This window comes from Typopeltis vanoorti, chromosome 14 (assembly GCF_054136105.1).
Source record: "Typopeltis vanoorti isolate ZY-2024b chromosome 14, IOZ_Tvanoo_1.0, whole genome shotgun sequence".
In the NCBI taxonomy this organism is placed as follows: Eukaryota; Metazoa; Arthropoda; class Arachnida; order Uropygi; family Thelyphonidae; genus Typopeltis; species Typopeltis vanoorti.
Genome location: NC_143562.1, coordinates 46,207,512 through 46,232,500, shown reverse-complemented (window position 1 = coordinate 46,232,500; position 24,989 = coordinate 46,207,512). Strand labels below are relative to the sequence as shown.

General features: G+C 36.6%; 1 protein-coding gene across 1 annotated transcript in view; it reads left to right on the top strand.

Moving 5' to 3' along the window:
• The window catches only part of LOC150099421 (NADH dehydrogenase [ubiquinone] flavoprotein 1, mitochondrial-like), a 242,170-nt gene that overhangs the window by 3,831 nt on the left and 213,350 nt on the right, over nucleotides 1-24,989 (top strand). Inside the window, exon 2 of the mRNA XM_090404424.1 lies at nucleotides 19,839-19,924. Coding sequence (XP_090260550.1) covers nucleotides 19,839-19,924 — 86 coding nt within the window. The remainder of the gene's footprint in view (nucleotides 1-19,838; nucleotides 19,925-24,989) is intronic.

The window sequence follows — 24,989 nt, the reverse complement described above, 5'->3', positions numbered from 1 at the left end:
CACAGATGCACCAAAGACAGAAACACAAAGGCAGTATGATATAGCCTCCACTTCCACCAAGCTTCGAAGATGATGCATTACTCCCACTCCTGATCTTACCTATCATATCCTTCCCTTCCCAAAAAAATTCTATTTTCACTCCCCCTCCCAATTATTATTATTAAAGGTGGGCATTCTCTGCCCACCTTTAATAATAATAAAATGGGTTTTTCAAAAAGGTTCACATACCCCTTGTCTCACTAATAATTCTCCCACATCTCTTTATCCCCACTTTTTCCAAACCTCTTTCCTTTCAGTCATACTTCCTCCCTTTAACAGCAGATGAATACATATCGCCACATGCCGGGTTCCCGCTGAATAAGAACACAGCCAGCAACATCCTACTATGGTATGTCCGAAATTTTTTTCCTCCGATATATTCTTCATATATCTGTCTATATAAAACATCAGTAATGCCTTAAAATTTGAGTAAAAAGCCAATGACATTATAAAAAGGGGCACTCCTAAACAAAAATAGGTTAAGTAACCATAAAAATAATAATTTGTACTTGAGACTTTGTGACTCCTACATTTATCTATTTTAATTTTCTCCCATTGTTTACTGCAGAGGGACGGAGTGCAAGCTGATTATTTCTTGATTATGCAAATCATTATGCAAAGTGTATTTTATTCAAAATACAATACATCTTGCTTAGTATTTACTTAACTAAACATATGTGTGTCTCTGTAGCACAGTTGGTAGAACAACAGAACATTGTGCCCTTCGATATTGAGAAGAACTGAGTTTGATTCTCAGCTCGATGAGAGGAATCATTATATGAGCTTTTTCAGCTGAAGGCAAGTTAGCCACTCTCATACAGAGGTTGCAAGGTTTTTCATCCCACATACAGTTAAATTGGCCATGAGAACACACACAATTTATAGACAAAAATACTGATGTTGGTGATGATGGGAAATAGATGGCATTGATGGTAGTAGTGTAACTGTGTGTGTGTGGATGGAAATTTAAGTAGTCAGGAAGATGGAGAGATCTGTGTATAGTAGAGTGTCCTCTTGCAACGAATCCTTGGAGGTGTAACACAGTAATAATAATTATGTATATTTCTAGATTAAGCAAACACTAAGCAATATGTATTTTATTAAAATTGCATCTTACATAGCATTTGCTTAACCAAATGTATGTGTGTATTCAACTTTAGTGAATTTGAATTCCAGATTCTTGTTTGCCATGCATCTAATTTACTCTGATGTACAGTTTATTTCTTGCTTACCAAAAACTAGGTGTGTTTGTGTGTATTGGTATGTGAGCTAGAAAAGTTTTTTTTTTCTTCAAAATTATTTTTTTTTATTTTTATTTTTTTGCATGCTAGAAATGCTCATGTAAGAATGATGGATGTAGCCTTTCCTAACTTTCCAAGTCAGTAACGGTTAGTAACCGAAACATGTCATAACTCATCCCATTATTTTTACATGACATCTTCATGGAGTCCCAAGATTCATTGTGGTGGGAGGGCATCGTATGCTACATGATCCATCATCTACACAGCACAGTTTGCTTCTATCCTAGACCAGCATTTTGCACCATTAAGTTAAAGAACCTGTATTTAATTTGTTTCCACCATTTATAAATTGGTGTTGTTGTCTATTTATGATAATTTATTTTGATTTCCATTTTAGCATCTAATGAAACATGAGTATTACGAGTTGCAAAACTGGAGAGGAACTTTCAGATATAGAAATCAAATTGGAGTATTTAGAAAGAAAGTTGCCCGTTATAGCATTAGATTATAAGATAGTTTTTTAGATTCCACTTTTGCACTCCATTTGACCCTGATTACTAATTGCCAATCATCTAAAAAAAAATTAGCAAATTTAAAACTCTTAGATTCTCATAACAATAGGAGCAAATCATTATTTTTATGGCTCACCTTTTGTGTGTGTTTATAAATTGTAAAGGACAATGCTAATAAAATAACTTAGTATTACCAAGATCATGACTTTTGATATTACCACATCTTTTTTCACCAGAAGTAACATTCGCTAGCAGAATGTTATGAAGTATTATGCAATTCAAATAAAGTGTATCGCGATCTCACTTGCTCACCACCCCATTTTGCAATTTACAAGGATGTCCTTGTATATCAAAATGCCGTATATTATTATTATTATTATTATTATTATTCAGGCCTCCATGGAGTCAAAAGACTCATCGTGGGAGGTCCTTCCTAAGAACATAAAGTCTGTCAAGATTCATCGAGGGGAGGTCTCCCCCCTTAAGAAACACAGTCTATCATACCACTCCTTAAACTCATTGACCGTTCTCGCTCTCACCACTCCATCAGGCAATGCATTCCACAGTTCAACCACCCTCCACGTAAAGAAACCACTCCTCACCCTCTTGCTCTCAGTTTCCTTTCGTAACTTCCAGGGATGGCCTCTTGTCATCACTCCTTCCTGCTGTTCAACCAAGCGAAAGAACTCCTCAGTATCAACCCTGTAACCACCTCTCAACAGTTTAAAAGTCTCAATCATATCACCTCTCCTCCTTTTATCCACTAAACTTTGCAGTCCACATTTCCTCAACTGATCCTCATAACTATGCTTGTACAGTCCTGAGACCATCTTTGTTATCCGCCTTTGTACCCTTTCCTCAGTTAATTTACCCCCTTCAAATCCCGGGGACCAAATCTGAGAACAATAGTCTAAGTGTGGTCTGATCAGAGACTTATACAACGTAAGGATAACCCTTTTATCTCTGCAGGTCAGTGTCCATCTCATAATTGCAGCAATCCTCTGTGTTACCTTCACCACCTTTGCAATATGTCCCCTAAATTTCAGGTTTCTGTCAATCATCAACCCCAGATCTCTTGTCTCCCCTACTTCCTCCAGTATAACTCCTCCCATAGAGAATGCAGCACCCCATCGATGTTTCCCAAACCTCAAGACCTTACATTTTGCTGCATTAAACTGACCCCCATTCATTTGCCCATCTATCTAGCTTATTCAAATCCTCTTGCAGGTCTACCACATCTTCACTATTACTAATAACCTTCCCAGCTTCATATCAACTGCAAACAACTGAATATCCCCTTGCAATCCACTGGCAATGTCATTGATATAAAGGGTAAACAATATAGGTCTTAGTACTGAGCCCTATGGGACCCCACTTGTAACCCTCTGCCTCCTTGAAACTGCTCCACCATACACAACTCTCTGATACCCATCAGACAGCCAATCCTGAATCCAGTTGACTAATCTGACATCCAGACCCATGTGATGCAACTTAAATATCAGCTTATGATGTGGCACCCTGTCAAATGCCTTCGCTAAGTCTAAGAAAATTGCAGTATATGCCTTTCCCTCATCTAATGCTCTTGTAACTTTATTATTAAAGGCTAGCGTATTGCTAAAACAAGAATGCCCTTTCACAAATCCATGTTGACTCTCACAGATAACATTACCCTCATCTGCCCAATGCTGTATACGGTCCCTCACTACTTTCTCCAAGATCTTAACAACTACTGATGACACACAGACTGGCCTATAATTAGACACTTCCAGTCTGTTACCACCCTTATGCAATGGCACTATCTTACCTTCCTTCCATTCCGTGGGCACCTTTCCAGTAGCCAGACTTTCGTTGAAAAGCCAGGTCAAAGGCACTGTCAGTTCCCTAGCACAATCTCTCAAAACTTGTGGTGAAATACCATCCAGTCCCACAGCTTTACTGACATCCAGAGTACTCAGTATTTGAAACACTCTCCTCTTGTACATCTAAACCTCGAACCAGCCCTATCCCTCTAGCATTAAAACGGACTCCTCTAGGATGAAATACTCCAATAAAGTGTTCATTGAACAATTCCACTATGTCCTCTGCATCAGTCACTCTATTCCCATTTTTATTCCATAATATCATTCTTCCACAGTCATTTCTCCTCCTACTGGCCACATATCTAAAAAAATTCCCTGGGATTTTCTTTGGATCTTAGGGCCAATCTCCTCTCATATTCCATTTTCGCTTTCCTTACCACACTAGTCACTCTTCTGGCCTGTGTCTTATATTCTTCATGCATTTTCTCTTCACCTGTCTCCTTATATCTCTTCCATAGCCTCTTTTTCGCATGCAATTCCTGTTTAATATTGTTTGTCATCCACTTTACTCCAAATTGTGTCCTCTTGTTCACTCGTGGTATACAACTTACCATTGCTGCTAACAAATATTCTTTCACAATTTCCCACACATTAATGATATCCCAGCCTTCCAATTCCTCCCTCCATGAAACTTCCCGAAGTTGACGTCTAAGACTATTATAATCACCTGCTTTATAATTCCACATAAGTTCCCGTCTCTTTGATACTCCTGCATGTCTATTCATTTTCCAAGTCGAAACCATATGGTCACTCTCTCCAACTGGTGGGAGAGTTGTCATCTCAGTTATTATCAACTCTTCTGATGCTATAATCAAAATATGCTTAACTCAACTGCAGCAAACAATTAAATATCTCCCCTGATGGATTATAAGACAAAAATATAATAAAATCTCCAATTGCAATTTTGTTTTTATTACAAGAGAAACATTAATGCAAAACAATTGCCTAATAATATTAATTAAATGCTTGTTGCTCTACGGGGATATCACACAATAAAACTCTAACTCTTTATAAGCTCATCTAAATTTAAATTATAAGCTATGTCCATCTCTATTGATATAGTTGCTAGACCAACCAATCTTTCTTCGGTTATTGCTGTTTGCAAATAATTTTTAATCAGTTTAAGCATGGAAAACTTCTTTCCGCACTTTCCCCACTAACAGGAATTGTTAACAATATCATTAGGGCAGTGGTTATGTTGGGATAAATTTGTACAAGATTTTGGTTATATATATATATATGATAAAATTTGGTGAGGACCACTTTTTCTTGTATTATTTTTGAGAGAATTTTTAATTCTTCACATAAATCTATTGCATCTACATCAGATGTTTTGCCACCTGCTGAAAGCAATTTCCAAGTCTTTACAATTTTTTAATATTTCATCCGAACTCCAGGTATGTAAATTATTTATATTATATAAAAACCAAATAGATCATTTTGTGATCTCAGCTGTTCAAATATATTTTGTAAACTATTTATAGCTGTATCAATTAAGATGGTAAAAACATCAGCTTGAAAAAGATTAGTTTTAGTATGTATGACTATAATTTTTTTATTATTAAAATATAATAAGCATGTAATCTAAACTAAATGCCATATTTGTAAAATATCTTCTTGCTGTAATATGGTGCTTACCGCAATACAGCTGAACGAGCACCCTTATTAAGTGGCGCTGTGAGGCAGACTGCCTCTACGCTACACCCTGTCGATGGTACAGCATTGACTTCTTCGCTCCCTTGACTCTGGCAATGCATTCTATGCTATTTGCTGTCCATGCAAAAGGCTACTTCTTACTTGCTCACCATCACATTTTGCAATTTACAAGGATGTCTTTATGTCCTTGTATATCAAAATGCTGTATATGCTCAACTGCTTAAATCATTAACTCCATCTTCTCGTTCTGTTTACGTTACACCCCAAAACGAGTGTACCAAAGTTATCACAGTTCCAAACCGGACATCGCAAGATGAAATGCAATAAGCTTGCCTCCTGCTCAAATGGCATTCAAGCCTTCCAATCCCTCACTAAGGCTGTTGGGCATAACTTCTGCCCTCTTTTGTTCTCATCCCTTTCTCGCATATCCTGTGGTACCAGACACCTTTTGTCATCAGTATTTTCCTCCAACTCTTGTTTAGATAACCAAGGCAAATCACTTCCTACACTACCACAAACAGCCCATTGTGTACTTCCTAATCTTTTGCCAGAAGGACATTAGGAAAATCCTGATTAATCTTGATGGGAATAAGACTTATGGTCTAGATCAGTGGTCGCCAAAGTGGTTGATATAACATTGTTAGGGGTCGATTCAGGCTAAGGGGTTGATTGGGGGTCGATAGAAAAATATAAGACATCGTTGTACGGGCAATATTTAATTCGGTTAACTTGGATTACCTCCATCCTGAATGACAATGCAATTAAGAGTGAATCGTGGGAACAGTGATATGAATAGGACCTGTAAGATGGAGTAAGGTCATGAAAATAGTTACTGAGGCCAATCAAGTAGGCCAAAATGACGTGTTTCCCAATAAACGGATGTTGGTGGTTCCTGCTCGGCGGGAGCGAGATTGCAACACATGCGCGGTTCTTATTTACTTATACTTGCACATATTCAATCCCAGTCTCATTTTTGCTCATCGATTTGCAAGTGAGCGTTAATGTTCTAAAATTCGTCAACATACATATTATAATTCAATCGTTATTCATTCACAAACTAAGCTTCTCTATGTTGAAGAGTTGAGCAGGGCTGGTAGTAATACCAGTGATATTAATACCAGTAGTTTATTAATAACACTAGTAATACCAGTGATATTACTAGTAATAGTAGTAGTAATAGTAATATAATAATATATTCTATATTATACATACAATAAACACTGTAACTATAAAATAAATAATCTAAATACTCACATAAGCGTCTTTTTTTTTGCTTGTCCTATTATAATTACGTAATAGTAAAATAGAGGGGGTCGATAAAAAGTCAAGAAACCTTGAAGGGGTTGACAGTCAAAGAAGTTTGGCGATCCCTGGTGTAGATGTTATTCCTCCAGTTGTGCTCAAACCTTGTGCCCCAGAATTAAAACTCATCCTGTGTTGCCTCTATAAAGCATTCATCTGGCATCTACCCAACACATGGGAGTTAGCCTGTACCTGAAAAGGAAGACAAAATTTGGCCATCATGCTATCATTCCATTCCTCTTACCTGAGTACTCTCAGAAGTGATGGAGAAGGTCATCAGCAGCTAGCTTCTTCACTACATAGAGATTTGCCAATTAATTAGTGATGACCAATATGGATTCTGCCATTCTTGTTCAACAGTAGACCTCGCTAACATTACCCACCTTTGGATATAGGCTACGGAAAGATTTGGAGAAACCCATGTGGTCACTCAATATTTCAAAGACATTTGATTATGTCCATCACGGAATCCTCCTGAATAAGTTGCCATATCTTATAGTTTCCCTCCTGCAATTTACAATTGGATTGCCAGTTTTCTTCCTGGTCATTCAGTGGGTGTCATGGTGGATGGCTTCCTCTCATCAGATTTCTTTATTGATGCTGGTGTATTTCAAGATTCTTTACTCTCACTTACATTTTTCTTTCTTTACGTCAGTGACTTCTGTTTCTGATGCCAAATCCTGTTCATAATTTTGCTGATGACAGTATTCTCCATTCTTCCTCCCCGTTCAAGAAACCCTGTAGTACTCAGATGATTGAAGCCTCAAGATCTTTCTAACCAATGACTTTAATACTGATTTCCTTACTTTTCTCAAATGGGGTGAAGGCAAGTTAATGAATTCCATTGCTATTAAAACTTAGGTCTGTCTTATTACCCATGATCTGTTCATTCCCACTTACTGTTGATAATATTCCAATATCCTTTCAACATCAGCTTTCCCTTCTTGGGTTGACTGTCACATTGAGCTTATCCTGGCACAAATATTACATCAGTAGCCTCCTAAATTTCTAAAAAACTTGGTATTCTTTTTCATTCAAAACATTACCTCTGTTAAACTCTAACTTAAAACCTCCCTAAAAATTCTTGACAGAAGAGTATGATCTGTGTAACAGGTGACCCCTTTCTTACTGACTCCCTTCAGTCACTTTCCCACAAGCACTTTTTCTCACTATGCCCTTCATGGGCACTGCACTGCTGAACTTGCCACTACCATTCCTCCACTTCTAATAACATAAGAACTAGAGTGGCCATTTGCTGAAATTCGTATGCTGTCCAACTCCAAATGAGCTTTTCATCATCCTACGTTCTTTGGAATCATCTCTATACTGTATTTTCCCCAACTGTTTAAGAAACATATCCACACATTGCACTGTTGTGCTATAGATCTTGTGAACTTTCATGTGTGGTGTGGGGGTCATTATATGAAAAAAAAAACACAAATTTCTGTTAAGGACATAGACTAGTCATTACTAACACTGGTTCCAACATATAAAGATGTGGACAAATTCACATGAAATTAGTCATTAGAAACATGAAAAGCCTCAATGACTGTATTATTGTGGATAGCAATATTTTTGTGCATGTTCAGGATATGAGATTATACAGATGATTTGAAATAGAAAGTGATGTTCATTTAAGTTTGAGCAGGATAAAATTGAATATCATATTGAAAAAAGTGTGTAAGAGAGTTTTTTTAAAAAGAATTAAAGTCAACCAGCTTCAGAGGTGAACTTATACTTAAATACATTTCAAGAGAGAAAAAAAGTTTGAAAACACGAACCAGATCATGGAGATTAAGTGGTTGACCCTGAATAAAACATTGATTCAGCTCAGAGAAGCATGTGGCTCTCTACAGGGTTAGAAAAATCAGAACTGCATTATAGACTTGGGTAGATAAAGAAGCAGTCAAGGAAAAGAGCAAAGCATATCGAAAGTTCCTGACAAGTAAGTCAGCATATGTTATTGAGAGAATATAAAGAAAAATGTAAGAAAGTAAAGCAGTATGTTAAACTAGCCAAACAGAAGTCATGAGAAGACATCGAAAATAAATATCAGTAAATGGCAAAATATTCTGGAGGCTATTGAAAGACTTAGTAATGGAGGAAAGAGTACTATAAAAGGAATTAGAGAAGATAAAAATGACATCTTGTTGTCTTGTCCTTTGAAGAGTCTTAGATGTTTCCATGTGTTCCTTGAACTGCTTTGGCTATGTCGATGATTTTGTTTGTATAGAGCTGTTGGTCAGGATTAGGATCTATTTCTTGCAAGGCTGCTGTAATTGCTGGACAGATAAAGATGTGAGTGGGTGTCAGTTCAGTATTGGGGCAGTTGTTGCAGTTTCTATATATTCTCTTATCATCTGTATTGATCTTCATTCCTCTATTAAGTCCTGTTTTGTAGTCTTGCTATCGTGGTGGAGGTCTTTCTGTCAGCATTGATGTCAGGAATTTGATGTTGTATCATTGATTTCAGTGGAATTAGTTTAGCTTTTGCTAGTGCATTAGCATCAGTAAGAGTTATCATGGTAGTTTCTTGGCTGAGTTCTCTGGCCTCTTTTGCTAATTTATCAGCTTCTTCATTGTAATCAATGCCTACAGTAGCAGGAATCCATTGTAAAATGCAACTTTTTCCTAAACACCTCAGTTGATTTAAGAGTTTATGGGTGTCTTGTGTGAGCTTGGTATTGCCATTTTTGGTATTGCCATCTTGGTATTGCCACATTTACAGTGACTCAAGATCATAGCTGATCTTGAGTCACTGTAAATTATAATTCCCTCAGATTGTTGAGATGATGATAATTTTAAGTAGGCTTCAAGTGCTTTATTTATTGCATAAAGTTCACTCATAAAATTGGAAGCAATTCTCCCAGATCCAACTTTTATTGAAAGTTTTTCACCTTTTGGGAATAGAAGGAGAACACCAGCGCCTCCCATTAATCGTATTGGTGTCTGACGATCCATCAGTATAACAAATAACTTGTTTGGAGGATGCAAGAAGGTTGATAGTATTTAGGCCTTTTTCTCTGACCATTTCTTTTGATTCTTTTTTTTTGTACTGAGTTTGGTAAGGTTTAGATTTATAGAGGTATTTGGAGGTAAAGGACTGGAAAATAGAGGTTCTTTGTTTATGTGGGCATTTGGCTGATCAAGACCTATTTCTTTCCTGATAGTGTCATCATATTGTAAAGTGGATGATCTGTGAAGTCTGCATTTTTGATTCCAATGTTCATAAGTTTTTAGGGAGATATGATTGTTTTGGTAGCTTCTGATATTATTTATAAATTTTATGGTGGCAAATTTTCGTCTGTCCTCCAACAGGTCAAGCCTACATTCCTGTTGGGCTCTGATGTTGTTAGTGGATGAAACTGCACCAATGATAATCTTGGATGCTTTTGCGTGTATTTTGTCTAATTTTTTCTTTACCGATGAAGCCAAAGGTGACCAGATAGGTGCTGCATATTCCATTATTGGCCTTATTAGTGTAGTGCAAGTAGTTTTGAGGATTTTTGGCTTTGCACCCCAATTTGTCCTTTTCAGTATATTTAATTTTTTTAGAGCTCTGTTGGAAGTGTTAGAGATGTGTTGTGCAAAACGTAATTCCTGATCAAGCGTAATACCAAGGTATGGGTTTGTGACTTTTTCAATTAGCTTGTTGTTGATCATGACTTTGGGATTGTAGGAATGTCTATTTTTCCTGTCTGTACTAAATGTACTTAGTTTTGTTTTGTCTGGGTTGATTTTGAGTTTAAGTTCATCTGACCATTTTTCTAATCCTCTCATGGATTTCTTTAGAATCTCCTCTGATTCTTTGATTTAGCACTAATGTGCTGGATGGCTATATCATCTGCATAGCAAGCTACGTTTGTGTCTTCTGTAAGGTAGGGATGAATGCTATTGACATATAAAAGGAATAGTAAGGAGACCTCCACATAGCCTTTAAAGGAATGCAGAGAACCAACCAGGGCTTCTGACCTAATGTCCAATCCTCACCTTCTCGTGGTGCACCCTGTTGGGTATCTACTTGGATACCGAATGAACAAGGATGGGCTGGCAATTTGGGATTTAGCCGACCAAATTGTATTCTTATTGGTTAAACCAAATTAAAAAAAAATAAAAAAATGATGGTACAACATGACAAAATTTCATGCCGGCTGGGGCATCGCCTGGTTAAACAAGGCCCCCGTTGTTTTCGCCAGGGCGAACAGCGAAAAGTCAGCTACTGGAACAAATCTGAAAACAAACCCCAACTCAACATCACCAGAGTTAAAGATCGGTACTATCAACGTAAGAAGCCTGAATGGCAAAGAAATGGAGCAAGCTGAGGAATTAGATAAGTACCAGATCGACATTATAGGGGTGACTGAAACAAAAAAGACCAAAACTGGTGAGATCTTCCTGAGCAATAAATACAAAATGTTATATTCAGGCAATGACAATCAAGGAAAAGAAGGAGTAGCCATAGTATTCAACACAAAATATGAGGTTAATCTTCTTGAATGGCAGGCAGTCTCAAGTAGAGTAATGTGGGCAAATATGAGAATAGGGAACTGGACAATGAGACTTATTTGCCTATGGTCCCACAGACGGTTCTACTAAGGTAGAAGTGTGGAGGAATTTTTTGAAGCTTTAGAAAAAGCAACTGACACAATGAAAAAGGAAAAGTTGGTCCTTGTTGGGGATCTAAATAGCAGAGTAGGAAATGATTGTGAGACATACAAAAATATTTTGGGAAAATTTGGAGAAAAGAGCAAAGCTAATAATAATGGCAAATATCTGTTGGATTTTTGCTCAGGACATGGTCTGGTTATTACTAACACCATGTTCCAACATAAAAAATGTGCACAAATTCACATGGAGAGAAGAAGCTAGGAATAAGAAAAGTCTCATTGACTATGTTATTGTTGATAGTGATGTTTTCTTCCTGGTGCAGGACACCAGAGTGTACAGAGGATTTGAAATTGGAATTGATCACTATTTAGTCTTGAGCGGGATAAAATTGAATTTCATATTGAAAAGAATAACATGTAAGAAAGTTTTAAAGCGAATAAAAGTTGAGCAGCTGTCAGATGTGAACTGTAGACTAAAATACACAAAGATTATTGAAGAAAAAATGAAAGAGTTTGAGAACAGGAATCAAACCTTGGAGATTCAGTGGCAAACTCTGAAGAAAACATTGATTGATTCTGCCAGAGAGGCATGTGGTGAGGTTGTCTGCAAGGATAAAAAAATCAGAACTCCCTGGTGAACACAGGAAGTTAAAGAGGCAGTGAAGGAAAAAGAAGAAAGCATATCAAAAGTTTCTGTCAAATAAGTCACCTTGTGCTCTTAGAGAATATAGAGACAAATGCAAGAATGCTAAACACTGTGTAAAACTAGCTAAACAAAAGTCGTGGGAGGACTTTGGCAAGAATATAGAAAATAAATATCAAGAAGGTGGCAAAATATTCTGGAGGTTGTTGAAGAAGCTTAGAAATGGAGGAAAGAGTGCTGTAAAAGGAGTTAGAGATGATAAAGGTGACATGAAAATGGGAGAAAAAGATATCCTTGAAGTATGGAGTAATTACTTTGAAAAACTGCTAAAGGAAACAAGCAGTGATGACAGCACAGTGGTAAAAAACACTGACCAGGCATGCAGTCAGGAATACATATCCATACTTGAAGTAGAAAAAGCCATCAAAGGCTTGAAATGTGGAAAGGCAACAGGCATAGATGATATTTGACCAGAAATGCTGAAGTATGGTGGTATAAGAGTCTTACAGTGGCTGCTCTGCATAGTTCAGAAAGCCTGGACAGAGAGAATTCCTGATGATTGGAGAAGAGCTCTCATGGTACCCATATATAAAAAGGGAAATAAAACTGAATGTGAGAATTACAGAGGTATTTCCCTACTGAGTGTTCCTGGCAAGATCTATGCAAGTATACTTGAGAAACGGTTGAGAAGAATTGTGGAAGAAAAGCTTGGTGAAGAACAAGCTGGATTTAGGCCAAACCGAGGCTGTCAGGTTCAGATCTTCACTTTACGATAAATAGTCGAGAAAGCATGGGAATATAACAAAGATCTGTATTTAAGTTTTGTCGATTTGGAAAAGGCATATGATAAGGTGCCAAGAGAGAAGCTATTCAATACGCTGCAGTTATATGGTGTCAGTGGGGCATTATATCAAGCAATACTTAGTCTTTATTTGAGTTGTAAGTCAGCAGTGAGAATTGAAGGAAGTACAGGAAGATGGTTTAATGTTAAATCTGGTGTGAGACAAAAATGTACATTATCCCTTCTGTTATTCATTATCTATATGGATCACATTATGAAGGAAAGTGGTATTAAACATGATATCAAAATTGGAGATGTTAATGTCAGCTCTTTGCTTTATGCGGATGATGTTATACTTCTAAATAAATCCGCTACAAGTCTGCAAGATTCTCTGACTAAATTGAATAGCTGTTGTAAGAGATATGGTATGAAGGTCAGCAATAAAAAGACAAAGACAACGAAAATAGGCAGAATCATTGAAAATGTCAACTGTGACGTGAATGGAGAACCTGTGGATCAAGTAAAACATTTCAGCTACTTAGGCACGATTTTTAGTGAAGATGGTAAATTAAATATAGAAATAGACAACAGAATCAGCAAAGCTGGTATGGTAGGAAGTCAATTGAATAAATTCATATGGAATAAGAGAGAAATTAGTCGGAACATTAAATTAGCTGTATACAAGACAGTGTTCAAACCAGTTTTAACTTATGGATCTGGGAGCTGGGTCAGAAGTAAAACACTTGACCAAAGACTAGAGACCGCAGATACGAGAGTCCTGAGAAAGATTATAGGCGTGAACAGATGGCATCAATGGCAATATCATATTAAAAATGAGGATATTAGGAAAGAACTTGACATTGTCTGCATCCAGAAATGCGTTAGCAGAGCCAATCTCAGGTGTTATGGTCACCTAAACAGAATGGGTGAGGAAAGATTAGCAAAACAAGTGTTCTCTGCCAGTTTGGCAGCAAAACGACCCAGAGGAAGACCAAGATATAGGTGGATTGATACGGTACAAAGTGCCTTAGACAATAGAAATGTAAGATCTGACAATGTTGGAGTCTTGACAAGTAACAGACAGACTGATTTGGAGGAAAATTGTAGATAGGAAGTTAGTAATGATATAATTTTTTCATGTAGTACTATCATGTCCTGTACACCCCTTGTGGGTACATGGAAGGAATTTGATGATGATAGTAAGAGACTGAGTACTGAGCCCTAGGGAAACCAGCCTAGGTTCTCCACTCTCTTGATATTGCTGCATTGATTCTAACCGTGATCTTTCTTCCTCTAATGAAATCAGCAATCCAGATTAAGGCGTTTTCTCTAATTCCAGTATCATGTACTGTTTGTATTAATTTTTTGATCCAAACACGATCGAAAGCAGCAGTCATATCAAGGAATATGGCAGTTGTCTTTTTTGTTGGTTTTTCCTGAAATCAGTCTATTATTGTTTGGCAGAAGTGGAATAATTGATTTGTTGTCGAATGACAGGCTCTATAGGCAGTTTGGTAGTAGTTAATTTTCTAATTTTTTGTCAGCCAGTGCATGAGCCTGGAGTGTATGATTCTTTCTGTAATTTTACAGAGTATGCTAGTTAATGCGATAGGTCTATAGCTTTGATATTATGCAGCATTTTTGTCAGGTTTCAGGATGGGTACAATAACTGATTTTTTTCCATTCTTTTGGAAGTTTGCTTGTTCGCCAAGAGGTATTGAGAATGTCCAGAAGTTGTTCTTTGGGATTTTTGCCAAGGTGTTTGACCATATGACCAAAGATAAGATAATTACCAGGAGATTTATTAGGTGCAGTTTTCTCGATTGATAAATTTAGTTCACATGAAAATGACTTGAAACTGAAGATAAAGATATTCTAGATGTCTGGAGTAATTACTTGAAAGATTGATAAATGAAACAGTGACAACATGATTGTAAAAACATTCAAGAGGAATGCAATCAGGAATACATTTTATTCATCATCTATATGGATAACATCTCGACTCTTTACTTTATGCTGATGTTATGGTCATAAATAAATGCATTACAACTCTGCAGGAGTTCCTAACTAAATTGAATAACTTCTGTAATAATTTATGAAAATCAGCAATAAAAATGACAAAGGCCATGAAAATAGGTATGAACATCGAAATCATCAACTGCATCCTGAATTGAGAACCTATAGAACAAGTAAAACATTTTTGCTATTTAAGCACAACTTTTAGTGAAGATGGCAAATTAAATATCAACATATATAATGGCATTAGCAAAGCTGATATGTTAGGAAGTCAACCGAATAAATTTATTTGGAATAAGAAAGAGATTAGTCAAAACTAGCGGTCTAAAAGACTGTGTTCAAACCAATTTTAACATGTCGATCTGTGAGGTGAGTTAGAAATAAAACACTTGACCAAAGACTGCAGACCACAGATAGTTCTGAAAAATATTAAGACATTGTACAATGTCATTCATGGCAGAATCATATTGAAAGCATGAATATTTATAAGGAACTTACACAGTTAGCATTCAGGATTGTGTGAGTAGATATAATCTCAGGTGGTATGAGAGGGAAGCTTAGAAAATGAAGTATTTTTTGATAGGATGGCAGGAAAAAGACCAGAGAAGACTACGATCTGCATTGATGGATACAGTAAGAAGTGCTTTAGAACATTTTTCTAAGGCACTTCTTACTGTAGTAGTGGTTTTCCAGAGTATACATACATTTATTTTTGCCTGCTTTGTGGGATGAAAACCCTAGATAAACTTGGGGAAAAACCCTGTTGTCCACACCCAAGGCCGGCTAACTTGGCTATGGCTGAGGAAGATCCTTAAGCTCCTCACGTCATCGATGGGAATCAAACCTAGGACACTCCTTCCCCAAGCATATGGTTGGGAAGCTCATAGCCACTAGGCTAACCGCGTGGACCCAGTATTGAAGTACTAACAGATAACAGATTAATTTGGAGGATTGTTGATAGGAAAAGTTAATAATAACGTAAACTTTTCTTGTAATACTATCATAATATCCTGTACACCACCTCAAGGTATAAATATCAGGAATTAGATGATGATGATAAAACCCCTATTTAAAAACTCAGACTTACTGATGAGAAATAATGCTTTATTTCATAATGTAAACTCAACTTTATCTCCATTAACATCAACACTCATGTCTTGTGGACAAACTATTTTTGTCCCAATTTGAATTAACACTTTTCTTATATCCCTGTAGGTATTACCTTTACTCATCAAACCTTCTTCTCCTCTTCCTCATTTTATTTCATGTACCTCTGTCCTCTGGAATATCCTTCCTTGTGACGTTTCCCAACAATTTCAACCTACAGCTCTTTAAGAAGAATGTTAATAGCTTTCTCAACCCTCATCTACATCTCACACATGGCACTGATGTGCTATAGTTTCTTGTACCGCTTGTATGTAGGATGTGTGTGTGTGTATATAATATATAAAACCTTCTATGGAAGATATGTGGTGCATGATGTTTTGTGTATTTCAGCAAGTTATACTAAAATTATTGTAACTACAGCCTACGTAATTCACAATAGAATATGATCAAGAAAAGTTTTAACTTTCTTAAGTTTTACCAGATCAACAAACATGCTATAACCAATGTTTACTTATAAACTTACACGTATGTTTTATTTCTTCACCATTATAAACAAAAGGCTTATCTTAATGCAGTCTATCATTGCTGATAAACACTGACCATCTACTACAGCACTGAATCTAGGAATTGCACATTTAAAATATATCTTCCTCAGACAGTACCTTCAACATTTATTCAATTTACAATAGTCTATTTAGCAAAAAACACCAAACTTTCCCCCCAAAACAAACATCCCAGTCTTCAGAGATATTAAAATTCTCATATCAACAATATTCTGAACTGGTAGTATTTAAAATCAGATATAACCTACAATATCTAAAAAATAAAATAAAGCTAATGCAGTATGATGATAGATTTTCAGAAAACCATGCAGTCAGAACAAATCCAGTTGTAAGAAAACCTTACATTCAAAGACCTTAGATAATATCAGTTTGGTAAAAGAAATTAATCATCCCATCCTCCAGACCCTGGTCAGGGTTGGCCATCTGGTTAGCATATTCTCTCTTCAACCAACACTGCAGGTTCGAATCCCACCAGAGGCATGGATGTTTGTGATTGCCTTTGGGTGGGAGATGAATTTTATTGCCTGGTGTGAGACCACCACCCCACTTATTGGAAACCTAAAATCGCTTGAAGAAGTTTCATGTTTGGTTTAAGACAAGGTTTCCAAACCATGTAGGAAATAAATAAAATAAAATATATAAAAAAATAAAAACAATCCTTAGCTCACCTATGGTACTAATGTATTGTAAGTTTATAGCCTTTCATATATGGATTTATTTTTAAAAAAAGCAAAACAAATACTGGCTGAAGTTACTATAAAAAGCATGACTTACTCATTGTAACTCATTACTATTTTCTTAATTACATCTGGGAATTACAATGAAATGGCTTACACATCATCATGGGTTTCATATCCACACTAATATTTTATAATCCAGTCCCATGTTCTTTAATTAATGCAGCTCTCTTCCATGCTGTTTTCTGTCAACTTCCAACAACAACAAGTCCAAATGTATCATGGTATATCTATCCATTTGCCCTTATCTAACTCAATACTAACTTTACTATAGAGTGTGAGCAAGTTGCTCAAAAGTGATCTTCCCTTAGTAAACCCATGCTGTTCATTGCAAAGTATAGATCCACACCAGTGTCAACCTATTTCTGTATGCAGGCTCTAAGCAACTTTTCCAAAATCATCACCCCACTCCAGAGATACTGATTGGTCAATAGTTGGATGCATGTATTTGCATCACCCTCATACAATGGAATTACCATTAATTCTTTCTGTTCCTGCGGAATCTTTCCTGTTCAGAACTCAAATTATATAGCCTGGTCAAAGGAATAGCCATTTCAGTTGAACACTCTTAATATCCATGCTGATATCCCATCAGTCCCTATTGCTGAATTTTTATTCAGTTTGTGCAACAGCTCTAATATCTCCAGTATCTCCTTATACACCTGAATTTCTTCATCCAGTGAAGAGGTAGCACTAAGCTCAATGTTGCATACACCAGATTAATAGCTTTTAGTAAATTAGTACTCATTTGTTGAACAGTCTTTTCTGGCTCTCTCATCCACATAACATCTTCATTCAGTAGAGTTATTCTTTCATATTCATTGTCTTTTACTTGCAGCATAATCACAGAATTCTTTTGAGTTTTCTAGCTTAAAGAATCAGTTTCTTTTCATATTTAGGCTGCTTTCCATATGGCTGACATCATCTTTGTGCAGATGGCATTCCTTCCACATCTTTCTTTTCTTATGAATCTCTAGCTTAATACGATTATGCATCCATTTCTCCTACCTATTTATTCTTCAAACACTAGGAATACATTCGGATATTGCATCATTTAAGTATTTTTTAAAAGTTTTCCATGCAATGTCATTATCCTTCTCATCCAATAACCAGTGCCATGACACAGAGATATTTCTCAGTTAGTCTTGCTTTGTAGTTCAGCATGTAACTTTTTCTGAATGGAAAATTCATAAGCCATATAATCACATTGGCTCCAACACTATGATCAGATCTAACACTTCTAACATCTGTCACATGCTGCATGAGAAAGTTTTCTCGCAACAGATCACTAAATTCATTTTCGTTCTTCTCATTAGACTTCACTGCTACCCAGTCGATGTTCGAATAAATCAAGTTCCTCATTACAATTATAATGGGGGACTTGATTTATCCAAATTTCTCACCCATTATCTTTATTTGGTAATGCATTTCTTTGCAACTAGCAACCATTTCACTATGTCTATAACAACACCCCACTGTATATTTGATCTTGTTAGAGACTCCACCTTACACCAGATGGATTCACATTTACTGCCACATGGAAAACTGTTACTTGAATTGTAGTGATAAGTCTCAAGTCTAACTGGATTCAAATTCTCCTCTTCTGTCTATACTTCCTAAAAATGCTGTATCCTTTACACTTGATACCAGTTAGTATGTTTGCCTCTGATAGCCAGGGTGTTGTCTATAACAACACCCTGGTTATCACACCCCACTGTTGTTATAGACAACAGTGAGGTGTTGTCTATAACAATACCCCCACTGTATATTTGATCTTGTTAGAGACTCCACCTTACACCAGATGGATTCACATTCACTGCCACATGGAAAACTGTTACTTGAATTGTAGTGATAAGTCTCAACTCTAACTGGATTCAAATTCTCCTCTTCTGTCTATACTTCCTAAAAATGCTGTATCCTTTACACTTGATACCAGTTAGTATGTGTGCCTCTGATAGCCAGGTCTCACTAATGCATACAACATGAGGTCCCAATGTATTCATCAAGGCAACAAGCTCTACTCCTGTGTTTATTATACTCCTACATTCATGTATAGACATAAGTTACCTGTATGCATTTTTTGTATACTCTTCTCTGTAGTCTTGCAGAACTTGCATATCACTGTTCTTATCTGATGTTGTACTTATGTAGACTTCCATTTATCAAGACAATGCTTGATAAATCTGAACCAGACAAACACAAAATTGTTTTCTCATATTTATTTCCATGATAATGCACATTCTCATCATCAGCACTGTTATATAACATTGTCTCTCTTACACAGATTCTCACCATTCCTCCCATCATAACTAGTTTACTTGACTCTGTGTGAGGTCTCATATCAATTAATAATGTGACTAATTAGTTACATGAAGCTCCTGATCTCTTCCAGCTAGTGTTCAGTGCCTTTTATTTGCTTCTTCATCCCCTTCTCCCATGGCTCCTCTCAACAAAACTGATTTGCGCTAAGGGGGGGGGGTCTCAGCCCACAGTTTGGGAAGCACTGCCTTAGAGGACTGAAATGCTAAATTTGGAGCATGTTGGAGACCTAACAGTTAACAGATTAATGTGTTAGAAAATTGTTAATATGAAGCTAGAGGAAGCCAATGATGTTAATATTACTGTAGAATTTTTCCATTATTTACTTAATATTATTTTGAAGTCCAGAATTAACTTTTGGCATGTTGTGTATAAAATTTGTGAACTTTTTTTTAATGTTTTTTGTGTGTGTGTATATATATAAGTAATATTAATTATTATTATTATTTTTGATAGGTTTCAGTCTTAATTGTGGATATCCAGCTCTGACTACTGCTAGTGTTAGGTGGAATTCTTCAGCAGCAGGACAAGGACAACAGAAAGTATCTATTTCTTATCAACTTGATTTTCTTCAAATGTTAGTTAATTATAAGTAGATTATGATCATGGCTAACCTTTTGCCAACCTTAATACTCATTTGCAAATTTTACTTAATTCATACCATAAACTATAAATTAAGAAAATATGAGAGATAACTAGCTCTTCATTGCCAAATCATTGAGATTTCAATTGCTATCCTGAATATTTTACAGTGAGGAAATTAGATATAGAAGAATTATTATTATCATATAGGCACCTCCATGGAGTCTGAAGACTCATTGTGGAAGACCCAAACTATCCACACAATCTATCATACCTTTCCTTGAACCCATTAATAGACAAAGTACTCACAACTGACTGGCAACCCATTCCACTCATTCACAACTCTCCAAGTAAAAAAGTTTAGTCCTCCACCACTTACTACACTTTGATTCAACTTTTAGGGATCAACTCCTTGTTGATCCCTAAAAGTTGAATTCTTTTAACTGGCCCTTCTAACCAAGTGCTGAAACATTTCCCCTGCATCAATCATGTTTCTGTCATATCTACTCATTTTCTCCTATCAATCAACTTCTGCAATCCACACACACCCTCAATTTATCCTCATAGGGAACATTCTGCAGGTCTCTTACTCTGAATCCTTCTCCAGCACAGTAATCTAGATGGGGATATATCAAGGCCTTATAAAAAGGAATAACTTCCTATCTCCGCATGTCAATGTGTTCTTCAGTAGCCAAGTAATCTTATGGACTACCTTAGCAATATGTCCTCCAAACTTTAACTCTCTGTCTACCCCCCCATTCAGATCTCTAGCTTAATCTATTTCTTGGAGTACAGTGCCATCAATATGATACACAGCTTGTAATCTATTTTTTCTCAAAATGCATAACTTTACATTTCTCCATGTTAAACTGACACCCATTATCTTTTGCCCATCCTTGAGAGCCTATTTAAATCGTTCTGCAAGCTCTCCACATTGCCTTGATTAAATATTACTCTACCTAATTTCACATCATCAGCAAACAACTGAATATTTCTTTTCAGGTTATTTCCTATACCATTTATGTACAAATTAAACGGCAATGGTCCCAGCATTGAACCTTGTGGCACACCACTAGTCACCTGTTTTTGCTTCTATCCTGCCTCCTCCATATTTCTTTTTTGATATCTGTCCAGCAGCCACCCTCTTATCCACTTAACCAGTGTCATATCCATCCCCATTTGTTCTAATTTGCATAACAAAGTTCCATGTGGTATTCTGCCAAGTAACCATTTCCTTTATCCAACTCTGCTGTTACCTCTATTATAAAAATGTTAGTAAATGACTAAGACATGACCAACCCTTCACAAAGCCATGTTGTACCCTTATACAGTATCATATTTTTATCCACCCATTATTGAATTCTCTTTTTGACCAATTTTTCCACGGGAATAATTTTGCCCTCTTTCCACTCCCTTGGAACGCTACCAGAGCTCAGACTTGATTTAAGTCTGAGCTCTGGTACATTCTCACAAAACCCAAACTGATATCCCATCTAATCCCACAGCTGTATTTCCATTGAGTTTCTGCAGTATCCTAAAAACCTCCTATTCATCCACCTCTGTTCCCACATTAGTGTCTGTCATGTATGTTGAAGCAGTAACTCAACTATTTTATCTGCTTCTGTCACCTTGTGACCATCATCACTCATTAAGATTAATCTCCCAAGCCATGACTGCATGATCACGTTCACCAATCTGAGGCAATGTCGTCACCTTGGTTATGGATAGCTCTTCTGATCCCATGACAAGGTCCAGTACTCTCTCACTCCTTGTTCCCTTCATCAGATGCTGCCTCACGTAATTATCTCTCAGTAGGTATATAAATTTCATTTTCTTCTTGCCATGTGATCTTTCTTCCTTCCAGTCTGTATCTCTATAGTTGAAGTCCCCCATAATAATCACTTGACCTGCACTCATTGTACTAATTTGGCGATATGTGTCTTCCAGATCATCTGTGTAATTCTCTGTCCTATAGTAACAACCAAATCTATATTTTGTCTCTCACTGGACTGCTTCTGTTCATCTGCGCAGTACCCCTTACCCAATTCCATCTTTTCTATCTTCCCTGAAAATACTAAACTCTTCACATTCAATCCCCATAACTACATCATCTGCTGTTAGCCAAGTCTCACTAATTCCTGAAACTTTTGGCAAGGTTGCACTAACCAATTCCAGAAACTCCTCCCTCTTGTTCCTGATACTTCTGGCATTAGCATATAGAAACTGCAGCATCCCTTTAGGTCCCCACCCACCTTTACTTTCCAAATTGACTACCTTATTTAATATTTTTACTTGAGAGATTCCACACTTGGTCAGGTCATTCTTACACTTGCTCATCTTATGGATGCCTTCACACAAACTCACCTGCTTCCACCCTAATTACTTAAGTTTTCCTAAATTTGCATTTCAGCATGCTCGGTGAACAAAGCTCTCTTTCTAGACACCTTATACCAAAACCATTTAGTTGCAGTCCATCAGCATTGTACAAATCCTTCTTTCCATCAAATACAGACCACAGAACCCACAAATCCTACATCATTCTTTCTGCACAACCTACTAGCAACTCTCCTCCTCAGTTCACCTCTATCATAGTGTGGTAGGAGACTTACAGTTTCACTTTCTTGCTCTTCAGTTTGGCCTCTTCTAACAACCCCTTTACATCCTCCCTCATAGAATATTTCTTGCCTCTCAAATCATTTGCGCCAAGACAATAATTTCCTTCAATTTACCTTTTGCATCCTGGTAGTATGACTAATATCATTAATTTTTGCACGAGGGAAACATGATTTTGTCACACTTTAAGTAATTCTCTGATCATTGACTCTCCGTAAATAATTTTCTCCTTAACTTGTTTTTCTTTTTTGTTTGCTCGGTCTTTATTACTACTTTGGACTGTCTGCTTCTTTCTCTTCTCAGCCCTGCTAGGCTCTTGCCACTTCTGCAGTTTTTCAGTTTCACACTTTATCCTGTGAAGGATAACGTTCAAGCTCACTATTTCTTTATTAATATTCATTTTGTTCTCTATTTTCTCAGCGGCACGTTCGACATTAATAACATTTTCCATCCATCCTAATTAATTAAGCTATTTGACATTATCAGAAACTGAATTTAAACACAGTAAAAGAGGAGTTCATCTCAGTTTAATTTTTGAATGTAAATCAAAAGGTTTTTTTTGTGGATTTTCCAAAATGTTTAAGATTTTAGAAGGTGTGAAAAATGACCCAAGATGTTGTGTGTAGTCAGGTCCCCCCCCTCCCCCAGCTTGCTATCCTTGATAACAGAGCCTTAGCAACATAATTAATCACATTGTTGGTGCCATTGCATAATATACAGTAGTTCATGGACATATCAGTATAATAAAATTAGTTTAATCCTTTATCCAAGTGTGAGCAAACAAAGTTTGCGCCTGAAAGTATCTTCAGGACTGGGGTAAGGTGGTACAACACCAGGGCAACTCGTTGCAAAGGTGGAGCAAGCTACCAACATTCCTATCTCAGGTATCTCCTATAATGCAAAACACATCTCCTTGCGGATATGTCTAATGTTATGCATTAAGGGAAGGGCCACTACCCAAACTCACAAGTACTGTCTTAAACTAATTTTATTATACTCTAACCAAGTGAAAAATAAACTTAACAGCAACAAAATCAACGGACATATCAGTGTTAGAAAGCTATGGATGTTCATTTAATTAATTTTTTTAATTTAATTTTTGCTGTCAGAAGTTTTGTTTGCAAGTGAATTGAGCACTTTGTGACATGGATGGTGTGTTTTGTGAATGCCAGCATTGTAAAGCTATTTGAGCATTGTAAAGCTCCATATGAGCAACATGTTTTTATATGTGTGTGTATATGTATATACAGGACTTGACAAATTATGCAAAATTCTACTGGCCACAAAAAAATATACTTGCCCAAGATGCTCCCCCTCCTAATTTTTAAAATTATATGTTCCATTAAGTAAACGAGTTCAATTTTAGCTATCATTGTTTGGCGAGCATTTCCATTGTGATAACAGCTGGTAAAATCTGTTCGTTGTAGGCAAGCGTATTTGTTGAGCCTTATGTATATATGTCACTGTGACACATGAGAGGTCACAAAATGTATAATATAGCAGTGCTGTGCATAGGTGTGCAGTTATGGAGAAAGACGAAATCTTAGTTCGTAACAATCCTATGATCTTAAGAAGGAATATTCTCTGAAAAACTTGCTGGAGTGAAATTGGAGGTGTAAAATCAGGGAAACTGGAACTATTAGTGTGTGGTGGGGGGGGGGGTAATTAGCTCTGATAATAAACTAGAAGGGGATAGTTAACATGTAGTATAAGGATAGCTGTGAGCATGGGGGGGGGCAGTGCTATTTCACCTTGTTCACTAATGCAGCATTTGGAAACAAGAGGAGTAGGAGGAGTTTTTAGCATTAGTTAGTGCTTCTTGTCCAAAAGTTATTGGCATTAGTGAATTATAGCTGACAGAGAATGATATAGTTAATGAGATAGAATGTGAGGGATATAGTATTTTCAGGAAGGGTAAATAGAAAAGGATAGAGGGGAGGAGTATTTTTGACGATAGCTAATGAATTGCAGCCAGCAAGAGTAGGAGTTAAGCTGGAAGTCAATGAAAATTATGCAATTGAGGCCATCGTTTGAGATAGAAGCCAACAGGATAGAATACACAGTTTGCTGTTGTAAACCAGGTGATATCAGCAAATAAGTTCAATGAGTTCAAGAAGTGCAAGTAATTATTATGGAAGACTTCAACCATGAGAACATAGTCAAAGGTGAAAGGAAATGGAATTTATGCCTTATTCTTATCAGAATACTCAAATGAATCAAATTTCAATATTTTCTTTAACCACTCTCTTAAACAGTGAATCTCCTTAACATTCTCAAGTGAGGTGAAGATAATGTAACAAATTCCAGTGTTATCAAAACACACACTGTCTTATTACCAGAAAGAAAGATCCTAATTCAATGCCTTCTATTTTTAGATAATGTTTCAATTTTCATTCAAGATCAATTTCTTTT